The 14,173-nt window shown below is 69.1% G+C and overlaps 1 protein-coding gene across 3 annotated transcripts; it reads left to right on the top strand.

The window, feature by feature from the left end:
• Window positions 1-560: 560 nt before the first annotated feature.
• PTPRN (protein tyrosine phosphatase receptor type N) lies at window positions 561-13,981 on the top strand. 3 transcript variants are annotated; one of them, XM_064514815.1, is made up of 23 exons: window positions 561-714; window positions 2,669-2,719; window positions 2,925-3,038; window positions 3,344-3,449; window positions 3,718-3,916; window positions 4,276-4,432; window positions 4,624-4,740; window positions 4,893-4,927; window positions 5,058-5,344; window positions 5,962-6,048; window positions 6,219-6,298; window positions 6,578-6,642; window positions 10,358-10,570; window positions 10,680-10,889; window positions 10,979-11,126; window positions 11,353-11,426; window positions 11,709-11,786; window positions 12,139-12,258; window positions 12,335-12,501; window positions 12,948-13,001; window positions 13,108-13,172; window positions 13,300-13,373; window positions 13,458-13,981. In XM_064514815.1, exons 1-23 carry the CDS (start codon window positions 615-617, stop codon window positions 13,527-13,529), a joined length of 2,673 nt encoding a protein of 890 aa, XP_064370885.1. In that variant the 5' UTR covers window positions 561-614; the 3' UTR covers window positions 13,530-13,981. The 3 variants fall into 3 exon arrangements, with proteins under 3 accessions (XP_064370885.1, XP_064370883.1, XP_064370884.1); XM_064514813.1 differs by having other exon boundaries at window positions 4,111-4,432; XM_064514814.1 differs by lacking the exon at window positions 2,925-3,038 and having other exon boundaries at window positions 4,111-4,432.
• The last annotated feature ends 192 nt before the right edge of the window (window positions 13,982-14,173 follow it).

Here is a 14,173-nt window from a genome sequence, read left to right as displayed (position 1 = left end):
AGGCCCTGCCTAGGTGCTCTCCTCCCGGCCCGGGTGCCCGGGCTGCCCTGGCGCTCTCGGCGGGGCTGCTCTGCGCCCCTGCCCGACCATGGTGCGGTGGGGAGTGGTGCCCAGGCCCCAGGGTGCCGGCAGAGGGTCCCGAGCCGCGGCGCCCACCTGGGCTGCTGCTGCTGCTGCCTGTGCGAGGGCGTGTCCCGCTGCTCGTGGCCGATTGGTGAGTTCCTGGGGGGCGTAGCCCGCGCTCCAGCCAGTCCGGCCGCAGGGCCGGCTAGGGGCTGGAGGCGATTGGCGCATCCCTTGCCGGCGCGGGGACACACCCACGGGGAGGGGCGTGGCTCGCCCCCTGGTGGGGTTGTGATTGGCCGGGCCCTTGAGCGTCTCCCCGCGGAGCGCGGCGCCATTGGCCGCTCCCTGCAGGAGCGAGCGGGGCAGAGCCCGGAGGGGGGGGCGGCGGCTCGGGCTCTGATTGGCCGCCGTGCCGGGGGCCGGGGCGCGGCGGCGGCGGGCACGGCGCCATTGGCGGGGCGGGGCGGGGCGCGGGGCGGGGCGCGGGCGGTGGCAGCGGCGGTGGGGGCGCGGCCGGCGGTGCGCCATGGTGCGGCCGTGAGCGGAGCATGGGGCGGCGGCTGCTCCGGGCGCTGCTCTGCCTCCTCCTCGTGACCGGCCGCGGGCTGCTGCGGGCCGGCGGCGCCGCCACCGCCGCCGCCACGCACGGTGAGCCGGGGCGGCGGGGCCGGCGGCCGCGGGGTGCGGCGGCCCCCGGACGGGGAGGGCCCGCGGGGCGGGGCGCGGCGCGGCGGGGGGGTCGTAGCGGCGGGTGGGGCCGCGCCGCTCGCTCGCTCGCTCGATGCCCCTGGGGAGCCGGGGCTGGGGGTCGCCTCCCCGGGAAGCGGCCCCGAGGGTGTCCCGGCGGAGGGGGGGCCCGCGCCGTCGGGGCGATGCTGTCACCGCTGTCGTGGACGTCTGTCACGGCGCGCGTCACGGAGCTGCAGGCCCGGCCCCCGGCTGCGAGCGGGCGAGGGCCTCCCGGCGGCGGCACCGCACCGTGCGTCACCGGCACCGGCCCCTCCGCCGGCCCGGGGTCGCCTACCCCCCGATCGCCCCGAGCGCGGCACAGCCGCGGCCCGCCGTGCTGGCCCCGGGGCACCGGCCGGCCGGAGCGGCGCTGCGGCCCCCGAGGGGGCCCGGCACCGTCGGGCGGGTCGGTGGGGCCGTGGGTGCAGCTCGCCAGGAGCCCCCTGCCCGGCGGCGCCGCTCGGCCGCGGCACCGGGCAAAGCCGGGCCCGGGGCTGCCGGAGGGGTGGCGGCCCGGAGCCTGAGGGGGCTCCCATGGGGATCCCGGCGTCCTTTCACTGCCGGCCGGCGCGGCGCAGTACGCGAGGGTAGGCCGGTGCGGCGACGGGGCCGGGAGCCCCGCTCCTCCCTGCCGGGGCGGACGGTGCCTGCCCCGGAGCCGGTGCGGGCAGCAGGGCTGCAGCCCCCCCGCGCAGCGCCGCCGCTGACTCACGGCCGGGGCCGCTGCCCCGCGGGGGGACGCCGGTGGGGACGGGCGCGCCGCGGGGCCGTCGGCCTGCAGCGCCCGCGCCAGCGGGAGCCCCTCGCCCGAGGGCGGCCGTACGGCGGCGGGGGGGAGGGCGGCGGGGGGTCCTGCCCGCCCCCTGCCCGGGGGTCGCCGCCCCCGCGGGCAGCAGGCGGGCGCGGGGCGGCTGCGGCCGAGCGCTGCCCGGGGGAGCCGCTTCCCGGCGGCGGCGCTCCAGCACCGCGGACAGCGCCCGGCCCCGCCGCCCCGCGCTCTCCGCCGCGCCGGCCCCTCCCGCCCCCGCCCCGGTGCGGAGCGGCCCCCGGGAGGGGGGCGCCCCCGGCCCCCCCTTGGCTGTCCCCCCCCGGTTGTCACCCGTTGGCAGCGGTGTCCTGCGCCCCCACGGGCTGGGTTCGCCCCCGCCCCGGGGAGCTGGGGCGGTGCTGCTCGGGTTCCGGGGGTCCCTCCCCACTTGCCCCCTTCCCCCGCGGCGGGCTCGGCGGGCCCCTCCCTCCCCTCCCCCCCAGTTGTTTTCTCGTTCCTTCCTCGCCATCCGGGGCTGAGTCATCGCCTGCTGCCGTCTCGCTGCTGACGGGCTTGGACCGAGATGCAGGGGGGAGAAGGGCGAAGCTGCCCCTTGCCCAGGTGCTGCCCCCTGAAGGGGCTGGGGAGAGCCACCCCTGCTGCACGTGTGATTTGGGGTCCCCCTTGCAGGGACAGTGGGCCCCCCCGTGACAGGTACAAGGCTGTGTAGTGCCACGTGTGGGAGGTGAGCAGACACAGTCTTGCAGGTCCCTGCGTGCCCCCCCCCCCCCCCCCCGCCAGCCTTCCCTTCCTAGCTGCCTGCACCCCAAAAAGCTCCAGGCTCTCTCCCTCCTCCCCCAGGCTGGAAAGGGAGCTTTGCAGCATCCCCTTCCTGGCTTGGGGAGGGGGGGAGCTTGCACGGAGGCCCTGCCCTGTGCTGCCAGGCCTTGGCCCCCCAGCTCATGTTGCACACACCCCCCCCAGCACTTTCCGGAGGTGTAGAGGTCCCCAGGCATCATGCCTGTCCTGCTGGGGATGCGCATACCCCACGGGGGACACCCTTGTAGGCTGCTCCGGCCGTGCTGTGCTGAGCTGACTGTGCTGGGTCTGTCTGTCTGTCCTCAGGCTGCCTGTTTGACCGGAGGCTGTGCTCTCCCCAGGAGGTGTGTGTGCAGGGTAAGTGGCTGGCGGGTGAGCCCTCGTTTCTACCCTTTTCAAGGTGGTGTTGGGGTGAAGGTGTGCCTTGCAGGGGAGCTCGAGGAGTGCTGGGGGGTCATGCCAAGAGAGAGGTGGGGCTGGGCCCAGACCCTTGGACCCCCTGGTGTTCATCCATCCTGCCTGGGAGCACCGTGCCTGCCCCACTGCCACTGCTCTCTTGCAGATGGGCTGTTTGGGCAGTGCCAGGTGGGCTCCGTGCAGGACAGACCCTACTTCCAGGTCACCTCGCCCGTGCTGCAGCGCCTGCAGGATGTCCTGCGGCATCTCATGGCACAAGGTGAAGGGGGAAGCACGGGGTGGGGGGTGTCGCTGTGGGCCTGTGGGGAGAGGGTGTCAGGCAGCACTGCCTAGTGGCACTATTGGAAGCAGGGCCTTTGGGGTCTTGCTGGCCCCAGAGAGAGGCCAGGATGGGGTGGGATGAGAGCAGATCCAGCTGATCCTGGGAGGAGTGGGATGGGGTCAGGACAAATGCAGGCTATGGGACACAGGATCGGGGTAGCCAGACACCAGAGCAGCCTCCTGTGCACTCTCCCCATGGTACCCAGGCCCCCTCCGTATCTAACAGGTCCCCTCCTGTGTTAGGGCTGTCGTGGCAGGACGGCATCACACAGTATGTGATCTCTCAGGAGATGGAGCGCATCCCCCGCCTCCGCCCACCGCCCTCGCTGGAGACCACAGCCAGGGACAGGTAGGGCTGCCCCGTCCCTCAGCCTGGAGAACAGAGCCAGTCAGGATCCTCCCCATGGCTGGGCTGCGGATGTTGTGTGGTGCCACCACTGGGTCCCCCCTCCAATTAGGCAGGGCAGGGAGGGTTTCAACCCCCAACTGGGGCTGGGGGGAGACCTTCCCTTTTGGCCCACCTGGGGGGCCAGAAGCCCACGCTGCTGCCCCAGGGCTGGATGGGGAGGAGTGGCCCCATACCCAGGTGGGTCACTCTGGTGCTGTTTGCCTCCGAGGTTCCTGCCTCTCCGCGGCTCCCCCCGGAGAGCCCTGCACCCCGCAGACCCTGGCCTGCCAGCGGCTCAGCATCTGGGGCAGCCCCCACTGCTGCTGCCCTCTGCCCTGGTGCAGTGGTACCTGGAGCACCTCCTGCTGCCCCCGCCGCCCCAGCTGGGCTACGAGGAGGCCCTGCTGCACCCCTACTCCTACCACAAGGTAAGTAAGTGATGGGGACGAGCCTCTCTCCCAGCCAGGTGCAGTGAGAGAGGTACAGATGGGCAGGAGAGCTGCTGCAATCTCAGTGCCCTTGTCCCTGGCGCCCCCAGGCCCTGGGGACACACTGGGATGGGGTGGCTGTGGCCCTGGGGGGGGTGACCCAAAGACAGGGCAGCTCTGTGTTTTGGTTGCAGTTTGGCTACCAGGACGGCGCTCACCAGCTCCCCGGCAGCTCAGCCAGGCAGAGCCCTGAGACCGCCACGCTGCTGGGCCGGGTCCCTGCCCAGGCCCTTTTTGGGGCCGGCCCTGTGCCCTCCTATGGCAGGCAGCCAGGAACGGACGGGGGGCATCTCTTCCAGGACTTGGGTATGCTATCCCTGCCCAGAGAGAAAGCCAGCCGCCCGGACCCCACCAGCACCAGGCTCCAGCACAGCTTGCGGCTCCCCGATGACTTCAGGGACGCGGAGAGAGAGCAGCCATCAGCCCTGGCTGCCCAGCCGGCCCCTGCGCAGACAGGTAGCATGCCTTCCAGCCAGGCAGCAGCCCTCGTCCCCACCCTGTCCCCGTGGCCGTGTTCCTCGTGGTTCGGGCCCTCTCTCCCACATATCCCCCTGGCCCCCACCAGAGACCTGCCCCAGGGGCTGCTTCCCGAGCTTGTGGTCCCTGTGCAGATGCAGGGCTCGACCTGATGCTGTGTCCTCTTGCAGATGCTGCCCTGAAGAGACTGGCCTCTGTCCTGGCCAGCTACGGCCTGGGGCTGCCGGAGCTGAGTCCCCAGCAGCTGAGCAGCCTCTCCACCCTCCTCCAGCTGCTCCAGGGCCCTGGTGAGTGGGGGTGCGGGGGACGGGGCAGGCAGGGAGCTCGCAGCCTTTGGCCCCGGCACGCCACGTTTTGGGGTTGGGGGTTTGCCTCTCCTTGGAGCTGCCTCCCGGGGCAGATCCCGCATGAACTCTCTCTCTCTCTCTCTCCTTCCCAGGTGCTCCTGGCCCCGAGGCACCTGCAGCGAAGCAGGTAAGCTTGCATTCGGGTGGTGCTGGAGGTGGTGCTGTGCAGCAAGCGGGAGCCCTGTGTGTGTGGGGAGGGGGATGCAGCCCCCCAGGTCTCCTCAGGGATCACAGCTTCTCCCTTCCCCTCCCTCCAGGTGACAGAGGGGGACATGCAGCATGGAGAGGAGCCAGAGCCCCCTTCCTCCACAGTGGCTCCCCCCAAAACCCCAGCCAGCAGCTCCTCAGTGGAGGGGCTGAGGGGCAGGGCAGGACACACGCCAGCCCCCCAGGCAAAGCCGCAGCAGGGGCACAGCGAGGATGTGCTCGGCCCTGGGAAACTAGTCATGGTGGAGAAGAAGCGCTACACGGAGGCGAAGGACGCTGGGGAGCAGCAGGGCGTGCGGCCACCTGACGAGTATGGCTACATCATCACGGACCAGAAGTGAGAGCCGGGGGTCGGGTGAGGCAGCGTGTGTGTGTGCGTGGAGGGGCTGTATCCCCTTTCCGGCCCCAGCTGCAGCTGGTCATGGCTCTTGCGTGCTTCACCAGAGCCGGTTTGAGTCTCTAGTGGGGTCAGCTCCCCCCATGCCCTTTTCGCCCCCGGCTCTTTGATCCTCCTGCCACGGGAGGGGAGGGCAGAGGGATCACTGCTAGAAGTGGCTGCAGCTTGATCGTGCTGCCCTGTCTCCCACCGCAAAGTCTCCCTCTCCTGGCCCAAGATGAGACCAGTTCACCATTGCAGGCTGGGACAGGCTCAGACATAGTCGTGCAGTCTCCATGCCAGACGAGCGTGTGCACAGCCACCTCTGTGCACGCTTGTGTGCAAAGCAGGTCAGCTCACCCCCCACGACCATAAGCTCCATGCTCCCCCGACTCAGCCTTACCTCCTACCCCCTGCACGCCCCTCCAACCCCCCCGATGCCCCTCCAGCCAGCACGGTGCTCACGCCAGGGCCGGGGCTCCCCTGAGCCTGCCTGGACCCCTTCCCTGGGCCTGGGGGCTGTACATTCCCCTCTCGCCTCTGTGGCCGGTTCCTCAGCCGGTCTCTGCTCCCTGCAGGCCGCTGGGGCTGGCTGCTGGTGTGCGGCTGCTGGAGGTCCTCGCGAAGCGCGTTCACCTTTCCACCGCCAGCTTCATCAACATCAGGTGAGGGCAGCGGGGATGGCGGGCAGGGTGCCACAGCTGCAGCCCTGCGCCATGCAGCGCGGGGCTCCTGCCCTCTGCCGCCTCCCCAGGCGGGGGCACGGAGGGACCAGGCTGTGTTGGAGTGGGCGCGGGGTCTGTGGTGCCGGTCTCACGCTGTGTCCCTCCGGCAGCGTTGTGGGCCCTGCGCTCACTTTCCGCATCCGGCAGAACCCCCAGAACCTCTCGCTGGCAGATGTGGCCAGCCGGGCCGGTGAGTGGGGCTTGGGGCGGGGGTCCCCGGTCCTGTCCCCGGCTGTGGGGTGCCCCTTCCCAAGGCTGGGGAGGAGAACAGCACTGGGAGGGCAGGGCTCCACCTGTACATCCCAGTGCCCTTGGCTGAACTGTAGCTCTGGCGTGGGACTGGGGCTGTCAGGGGCCCAAGGAGTCTCTTAGCTCTGTCTCAGAGGGTTTCCCCCCAGCCTGCTCTGGGAGGGCTGGGGACATCTCTTGGGAGGGGGAAAGCACCCGCTGACTATATCCCTGTCTGCAGAGCAAGTGAAGGCAGAGCTAGAGGCAGAGCTGGGCCTGAAGATCGTGCAAACAGGAGTGGGACAGGTAAGAGCAAGGCAGACCCATCTTTCTGGGCTGAAATGCAGCATGTGCCTGGGGCAGCCAGGAACAAGTCTGAGTGTGCTGTGGTTCAGGAATGCGTCCGGGAAGCACGCTGCATCCAAGCCCCTCAGTGCGGAGGTCTTCATGAGCAAGCTGTCTCCATGGGTCTTGGGCAGTCGGGGGGCAGAGGGCTCTGGGCAGCTTTTGGGCTGGCGATGGGCCCCACGTGAGACCTCAGTGGGGGCTGCCGTGTTGGGGATGGGCTGTGATTATTTGGAGTGGGCTGGAGCAGGACTGCTTGACAGTGACACCTTCTACCCACCAGATGATACTGCCCAGCCCAGATGCCTGCAGGCCCAGTGCCCTTGGTTGTGTTTTAAAAAAAAGTGAAAAATTTCTGCAGAGTTTAAAGGCAGACTGGGAAAGGTCACTTGGAGGCTTCCCCCTCTATCCAAGATCAAGGGGCAATGGGAGCATGGGGTACTGCAGGCTGCACCCCACAGGGCTCCCTTCCACCCTCTGCTCCCTCCAGCCTGTGCATCCTGCTCTAGCCAAGGCCTGGGCATCCCTGGGCTGAGCCCCAAGCGCCCTGGAGACCACGGCTGAGCAGGGAAGCTGCTGTCCCCGCTGGGGAATGGCAAAGCAGCTGAGGGCAGGGATGGAGCAGGAGCCATCTGCTCTAAGAGGGCTCCCCTGGGCCCCCAGGAGCGGTGTCCCATGTGGGGGGGCCAGGGCCCGGGGGCTGTGGACAGGGGAGCCAGCCTTGCTCCCGTGTTCCCAGCTTGTGGAGGCGATGCGGTGCCACAATGAGGCTTGGGCAGAGAGTGCAGCACACCCCCCGCCGGGTCCCCATTTCCTACCCTCGCTGCCCCATGGCCTTAGCTTTGGGCAGGGAGGAGGGAAGTGGGGGCCCTGCAGGGGGGAGGCCAGGGAGAAGGGGTGGCCTGGCCAGGGAGGCAACCAGTCTCCATCAGCAACATGTGGAGCGTCGCTATGGCAACGCCTTTTGATGTGACAAGTGGCAGGAGCTGGAAGAGATGACAGAGGGGAGCTGGGAGAGATGACAGAGCAGGCGCTTAGAGGAGCCTGAAGCAGCTTCACGAGCCCTCTTCTGCACGGACTTCTCCGGTCTGGACCGGCCTGCACCTTTCCGTGTTCTCCCTGCTCCGAACTCGGTGGGAGCAGTGAAAGATTTAGGGAGGGAGGGATGTAGAGATAAGGGCTGCAGCTGGATCCTGCCTCAGTATCTCTTAGCCGCTCAAGGTGGGGGTCCAAAAATGGGGCTGTTTGCACCGTGCACGCCACAGCTGAGATGCAGGTAATCTCCTTGCGGAGGGGTGGCGGAGGGGCAGGGCCTGACTAGCAAAAAGCCATGGACACCCCCACCAGGTCCCTTTCTGCAGCCCCCTCCTGCACATGTTGTACAGGATGAGGGTGCTGGGAGCCGAGGGGGCGCACGGAGCCCGTCCTGGCTGCTCCCACAGAAACGGCTGTGGGTGGCCAGGGGCTCCACTGGCTAACCGTCCTCCAGGGTGAGGGGACGGCAGGGCCCAGATGAGCCTTGGGAGGTCTCTTTTGTCCCCCCAGCCCTGCCGATGTCCCCAGCTCTTCTGGCATCTGTGGGAGGCTCCTGTCCCTTCTCTGCTGCTCTGTGGGGGAGCAGAGCCTGGGGAGACGCTGGGTGGGTTTGCCCCAGCGGTTCAGACTGGCAGCGTGGTGCGGTCCGGGGCCTGCTGCCCCTCTGTGGGAGCTGCATCCGGGGCAATGCCGGCAGAGCGGGGGGCCTTTGGTGCCTGGCTTTTGGCAGCGCCAGGACTCCAGGGAAGGGGGGAGGCACCGGAGCTGTGCGGGCTCTGGGACGCAGAACTCCCGGGCAGAGCGAAACGACAAGCCGTGGTCGCGGCCGCTGCTGGGGGGACACGGACCCTCTCGCACTTGGTTTGGGAGAGGTGCTGCAGGGAGCAGGGCATCTGATGGCAGCGGGCCCTTGCCGGGGGCCGGCTGTGTGCGAGCCGCTGTGGGAGACACGCTGCTGGGTTGGGGGCAAAGCTCCAGCAGCCCTGCAAGCCATTGGTGCCGGGGACTGCGAGGGTGTTTAGTCCCGTGGAGAGACACAGGGCCAGTGCAAAGCTAGTGGGGGGAGATGTGGGCTGGGGGGTCCCGCAGCGCCCAGGCTGCTCTGCGACGGTCTCCCAGCTGGGTGGCCTGAGGTGGGGAGCGCGCTGAGGGCGAGGGCTGCTGCCCCTTGGCATGCCGGGCCTGGCAGTACCCCGCGGGCAGGGGGCAGAGCTGGTTGGGGGCCCCAAGGCGCTGGGGCAGGGGGCTGACAGCCATGGTGCAGGCAGCAGGGACCCCTGGGGACCCTGCCCCAAGGCGGGGGCATCCCCACGCAGGGTAGGCGATGATGATGATGACACAGCATCCCCTTGGTAACCTCATTGGGCCTGCAGCCAATGGGAGGCTGTCATGATGAGGTAATGCATGGCTCTGGCACCTCATTGGGTGTGGGGGGGGGCTCAGTGACGGGGCTGCCCCCCACATCCCTGGGGCTGCCCCCGGGCTGGCCTGGCTGGGGGTCCCACAGGGGCTGGGGTCACCATCCTGCCCACCAGCTGCCCTGCAGCTGGGGCAGGGCCCTCCAGCAGCTCAGCCCTGCAGGGTCTCATCCAGCAAGGGCTCAGCTCCCTCCTATCCCAGCGTGGGAACATGCGTGGATCAGGCCCTGCTGCTTCCCCAGCCCCGGGGAGGAGCTGAAGACCCCGATGGGAACAACCCACAGCCCTTTGGGGCTAGCCTGACCTGTGGGGCTGGGATGGCACCAGCCCTCCAGCAGTCCCAGCGAGACGAGCAGGGCAGTGGCCCTGGAGGAGGGAGGGTGCTGGGGGCGTCTGTCCCAGCGAGCAGGGAGAGGCTTGCAGCACCCCTCCAGGACCAAGCAGGGCAAGCAGGGGGAGGCACAAAGCAGGTGCCCTGTGGAAAGATGGCCCCCCCCTTGGGGAAGTCTCCCTGGAGCAGCCCTCTGCGAGAGCTGCCCCGATCTCCCGTGCTTCAGGCACAGGTGTGGGCTGTGCTTCGAGGGCAGCACGTGCTGCAGGGCGCTCAGCTCCTCTGTGCTGCCAGCGTGCACAGCTGGGCTGGGCTGTGAGCCCTGACGGGCGCTGGAGAACAAAGGCTGCCAGTGAGACAGGATGAAACCACAGGGCAGAAGTGCACTGGTGTGGGGGTCTCGGCTGGCTGCTGGGCCCCCCAGGCAGGTGGGGGGCTTGGCCGGGACCCTAGTCCAACCTGGGCTGCAAGGGACCCCTGTCTGCCCTGCCCCAGCAAAGGGGGCAGCCCCAGCTTGGGGCGGAGGGGGTGCCCCGGGGCAGCCCAGGGTGCTGGGAAGTGGCTGGATGCTGCTGCCTGGGCTTGGTGAAGCTGTGCATCCCCCTGCTGCCCTGGGTGCCCTTGCTCTGGTTTAGCCCCAAATAACCCCAAGTGCAATGCAGAACGGGGTTCCCCCGCCTTGGGGCTGTCTAGCGTGTCTGGACCACTTCCCTAGAGTCCCCCACTGAGTGCCCCCATCCCGGCAGGGTGGCATGGCCCCATTGCCATGGTAATGCCCTGGGGCACCCTGCTGCGGGAAGGATGGAGCTGGGCCCATTTCCATGGTGACCTCCAGATGCTCTGCCCCCGGGTGCAAACATCCCTGCTAACCTTTGCTCCGCTCTGCCCCCAGCGAAATGAGGCTGCCGCCTACCCGCGCCCCTCGCGCTTCGGGGACAGCTTCCACTCGGTGCTGCTCACCTTCATCACGCTGGCCTGTGTGGCGGGCATCACCATCGCGGCCGCCGCCGCCTTCTGCCTGCGGCACCACGCCAAGCAGCGGGAGAAGGAGCGCCTGGCCGCCCTGGGGCCTGAGGGCGCAGCCGACAGCACCTTCGAGTACCAGGTAGGGCTCTGCTGGGACGCAGGACATGGTGCAGCCCCGCGGGTCGGGTGGTGAGGGGACGGGGGGGGTCGGTGCTGCCGTGGCTCAGTGGCCTGGCTGTGGTCCCCAGGAGCTGTGCCGCCAGCACATGGCTGCCAAGTCGCTTTTTGGCCGGGCGGAGGCCCCTGCAGCCCCGGCGGAGACCTCGCGGGTCAGCAGCGTCTCATCCCAGTTCAGTGACGCCCCGCAGCCCAGCCCCAGCTCGCACAGCAGCACACCGTCCTGGTGCGAGGAGCCCGTGCAGTCCAACATGGACATCTCCACCGGACACATGATCCTGGTGAGCCGCCCCGACGGGGAGGCAGCCCCTCGCCCCAGCCTCCCGCAGTGCCCCCGGCTCCTGGGGTGACCCCTGCGCCTCTCCGCCAGGCATACATGGAGGACCACCTCCGCAACCGGGACCGGCTGGCCAAGGAGTGGCAGGCTCTCTGCACCTACCAAGCTGAGCCCAACGTGTGCTCCGTTGCCCAGAGCGAAGCCAACCTGAAGAAGAACCGCAACTCAGACTACGTGCCCTGTGAGCATCCCTGCCGAGGCACCCGCTCCCAGGCCCGGGGCTGGGAGGGCTTGCGGAGCACTGGGACGTGCAGGGCTGCTGCAGACCAAGGCAGGCTGCGGGGCGGTTTTGCCCCCAGCTGGACCTGGAGCATGGTGGAGGCCCTGCCCTGGCTGGGCCCTGCCTACGCCAGGAGCTGGCAGCCTCCCCAGGGAGCTCACGACCCTCCGGGGCTCTGTTTCCCCAGACGACCACATGCGGATCAAGCTGAAAGCTGAGAGCAACCCGTCCCGCAGTGACTTCATCAACGCCAGCCCTATCGTGAGTGCTCACCACGGGATCCCGCTCCGCCACGCGCTCAGCCCCGGGCTGGGCTCCCCCCTCTCTGAGACGGAGCCAGACCGAGCTCTCAGCCGCGTGGGCTGCCCCAGGATGCGCCTGCCCCGTGGCGCAGATGTAGTTACAGCCATTTCCCTCCTGCGGCAACCAGCGGTTCCTCTCCACCTCCGCTTCATGCCCATGGCCCTTGGAGTATCCCCCCAGTGCCCCAGACCCCCTGTCCCAAGAGCACACACAGTCTGACCTCCCCCCTTCCCGCTCCAGATCGAGCATGACCCACGGATGCCAGCTTACATTGCCACGCAGGGGCCGCTGTCCCACACCATCGCTGACTTCTGGCAGGTGAGCGTCAGCACGTCGGGGGAGAGGGTGCCACCCTGGCACGCGTGCCCTGGGACCCAAAGCTGGGACTCCTGCACCCCTCTGGGGTGATGGGGGGGGGTCCTGCCCACGGTATGCCCCACTGCTGCCCCAGCTCCCCTGCTGGAGTCCTAAGTGTGACGACATCTAGCCTGGCACCCAGTATGTGGGTTGCTCCTCGGTGGGTCCTGCAGGTTGGTGTGTGGGGCACAGTGCGGGGCATGCAACCGCTGCCTGCCCATCCCGCCGGGCTGTGGGAACACGGCCGTCCCACTTGGCCCCGTGCCATCCAGGAGGGCGCCCCACGCTGAGCGCTGCGGTGCCTCGCGTGCAGATGGTGTGGGAGCACGGCTGTACCGTCATCGTCATGCTGAGCCCGCTGGCTGAGGACAGCATCAAGCAGTGTGACCGCTACTGGCCGGACGAGGGCTCCTCTCTGTACCACATCTACGAGGCAAGTGCGGGCAGGCAGCTGGAGGCCCGGGACACGGGCTGGCCACTGCTGACGCCGCCGGGCCTCACTCGGGCAGGTGAACCTGGTCTCGGAGCATATCTGGTGCGAGGACTTCCTGGTGCGCAGCTTCTACCTGAAGAACGTGCAGTCGCAGGAGACCCGCACCCTGACGCAGTTCCACTTCCTCAGCTGGCCGGCCGAGGGTATCCCCGCCACCACCCGGCCCCTGCTCGACTTCCGCAGGTGAGCGCCTGCCGCCACACCCGGGGCTCCCGGGGGGGACACAGTGGGGCAGGGAGCCAGCCTCCCCCCAAGCCGGGGTGGATGGGGAGGCAGCTTGTGCGCGGTCCCGTCCCCCCGGTGCAGACAGCAGCGCTCCTAGAGCCGGCGGGCTCGCTGCGGCTTTGCCTGCAGCCAGGCAGGCTCCGGCCGGGGGCCAGGGGCAGCCCGGGGGTCTCCAAGCACGTCACCCACCTCTCCGCCCCACTCCGTCTCTCTCTCTCGCAGCTGCCGGCGTCATTTTTGTGATTTGCAGCTAGTAATCTGGCTCCAGTTGCATAGTCACAAAAGTGATCGTTGGCAGCCGTGCCTGCCGCGTGGAGTGTGCCGGGAGCCGGACCAGCGCCAGCACCCGGGCCCCCCAGGCTCTCGGCGCCGCCTCGCCGACCCGCTCCCTCTTGTCCTTGCAGGAAGGTGAACAAGTGCTACCGGGGCCGCTCCTGCCCGATCATCGTGCACTGCAGGTACCACAGGGGCCATGGGGCGGGCTGGGGGGCCGGGGGCCGCAGGGCCCAGCCCGGCCTCCCCATCCCTGGGAGCACCCCAGGCACAAGTGCCCGCGTCTTTCAGTGATGGCGTGGGCAGGACTGGGACCTACATCCTCATCGACATGGTCCTGAACCGAATGGCCAAAGGTGAGTGCGGTGCCCTGGCAGCACCGCTTCAGCCCATCCCTGCTGTTGAGGAGGCGGCCCCGGATGCCTGGGACCCACCATGGCGCTTGGCTTGGGCCCTGACCCCCCACCCCCCACTCTGCCCTAGGCGTGAAGGAGATCGACATAGCTGCTACCCTGGAGCACATTCGAGACCAGCGGCCCGGCATGGTGCAGACCAAGGTACCCACCCCCCCGAGCAGCCCCCCGGGTCCCCACAGCCGCAGCGGTGCTGCAGGGCCCCACGCCGCGCTCTCCCCCCCCCAGGACCAGTTCGAGTTCGCGTTGACTGCTGTGGCCGAGGAAGTGAACGCCATCCTGAAGGCGCTGCCACAGTGATGGCAAGGAGCCCCCCCGACCCCCCCCTCCAATCTCCTCCCGGCCCTGCCGCCCCCCCCCCCAGCTTTGAGCACTCTCCTGGCCCTGCCGCGGGGCTGCTCGCCCTGCGAGATGCTGTCTGTGCTGCTGCCTCTGCCCCCCCATCCCTCCCTGGGCACCCCCCTGCTGCAATGGCCCGGGGGGGGGGGGCTGGCTTTCCCCCGGCCCCCATGGCGGTGGGGACGGGGCTGCGCTGCTGGGGCCCTCCAGCTGCCCCGCGCGCGCCTCTGTCCCTCGCTGCACCTGAGTGGGGGGCACCTGCCCCCCCCCAGGACAGCAGGGGAGTCCCCGCCTCTGCCCCCCGCCCCATGTCATCCCAGCCTTGTCCCTCGATCAGAAGAGAAATTTCTAGAGAAATATAATTTTGTATCTTGATGTGAATAAAGTTCTCGTGTCGCGTTTGTGCAGCTGCAGCTAGGCCTGGCCTCTGTCTGTGCGGGGAGGGGGGGGAGACAATGGGGGGGGGCCAGTGGGACCCCATGGTGTCCCCAAGCCTGCAGCTGGGCCCTGCTGCTGGGCTCAGCACAGCAGTGACCACCCCCCCACACCTCCCCAGCCCCGCTCCCCCCATGAGCCCCCGGGTGCAGAGACATCCCACGTACGGC

The sequence above is a fragment of the Dromaius novaehollandiae genome, chromosome 7, assembly GCF_036370855.1.
Source record: "Dromaius novaehollandiae isolate bDroNov1 chromosome 7, bDroNov1.hap1, whole genome shotgun sequence".
NCBI lineage: Eukaryota > Metazoa > Chordata > Aves > Casuariiformes > Dromaiidae > Dromaius > Dromaius novaehollandiae.
The sequence above is the reverse complement of the archived record's forward strand: the minus strand, read 5'-3'. Positions and strand labels throughout refer to the sequence as shown.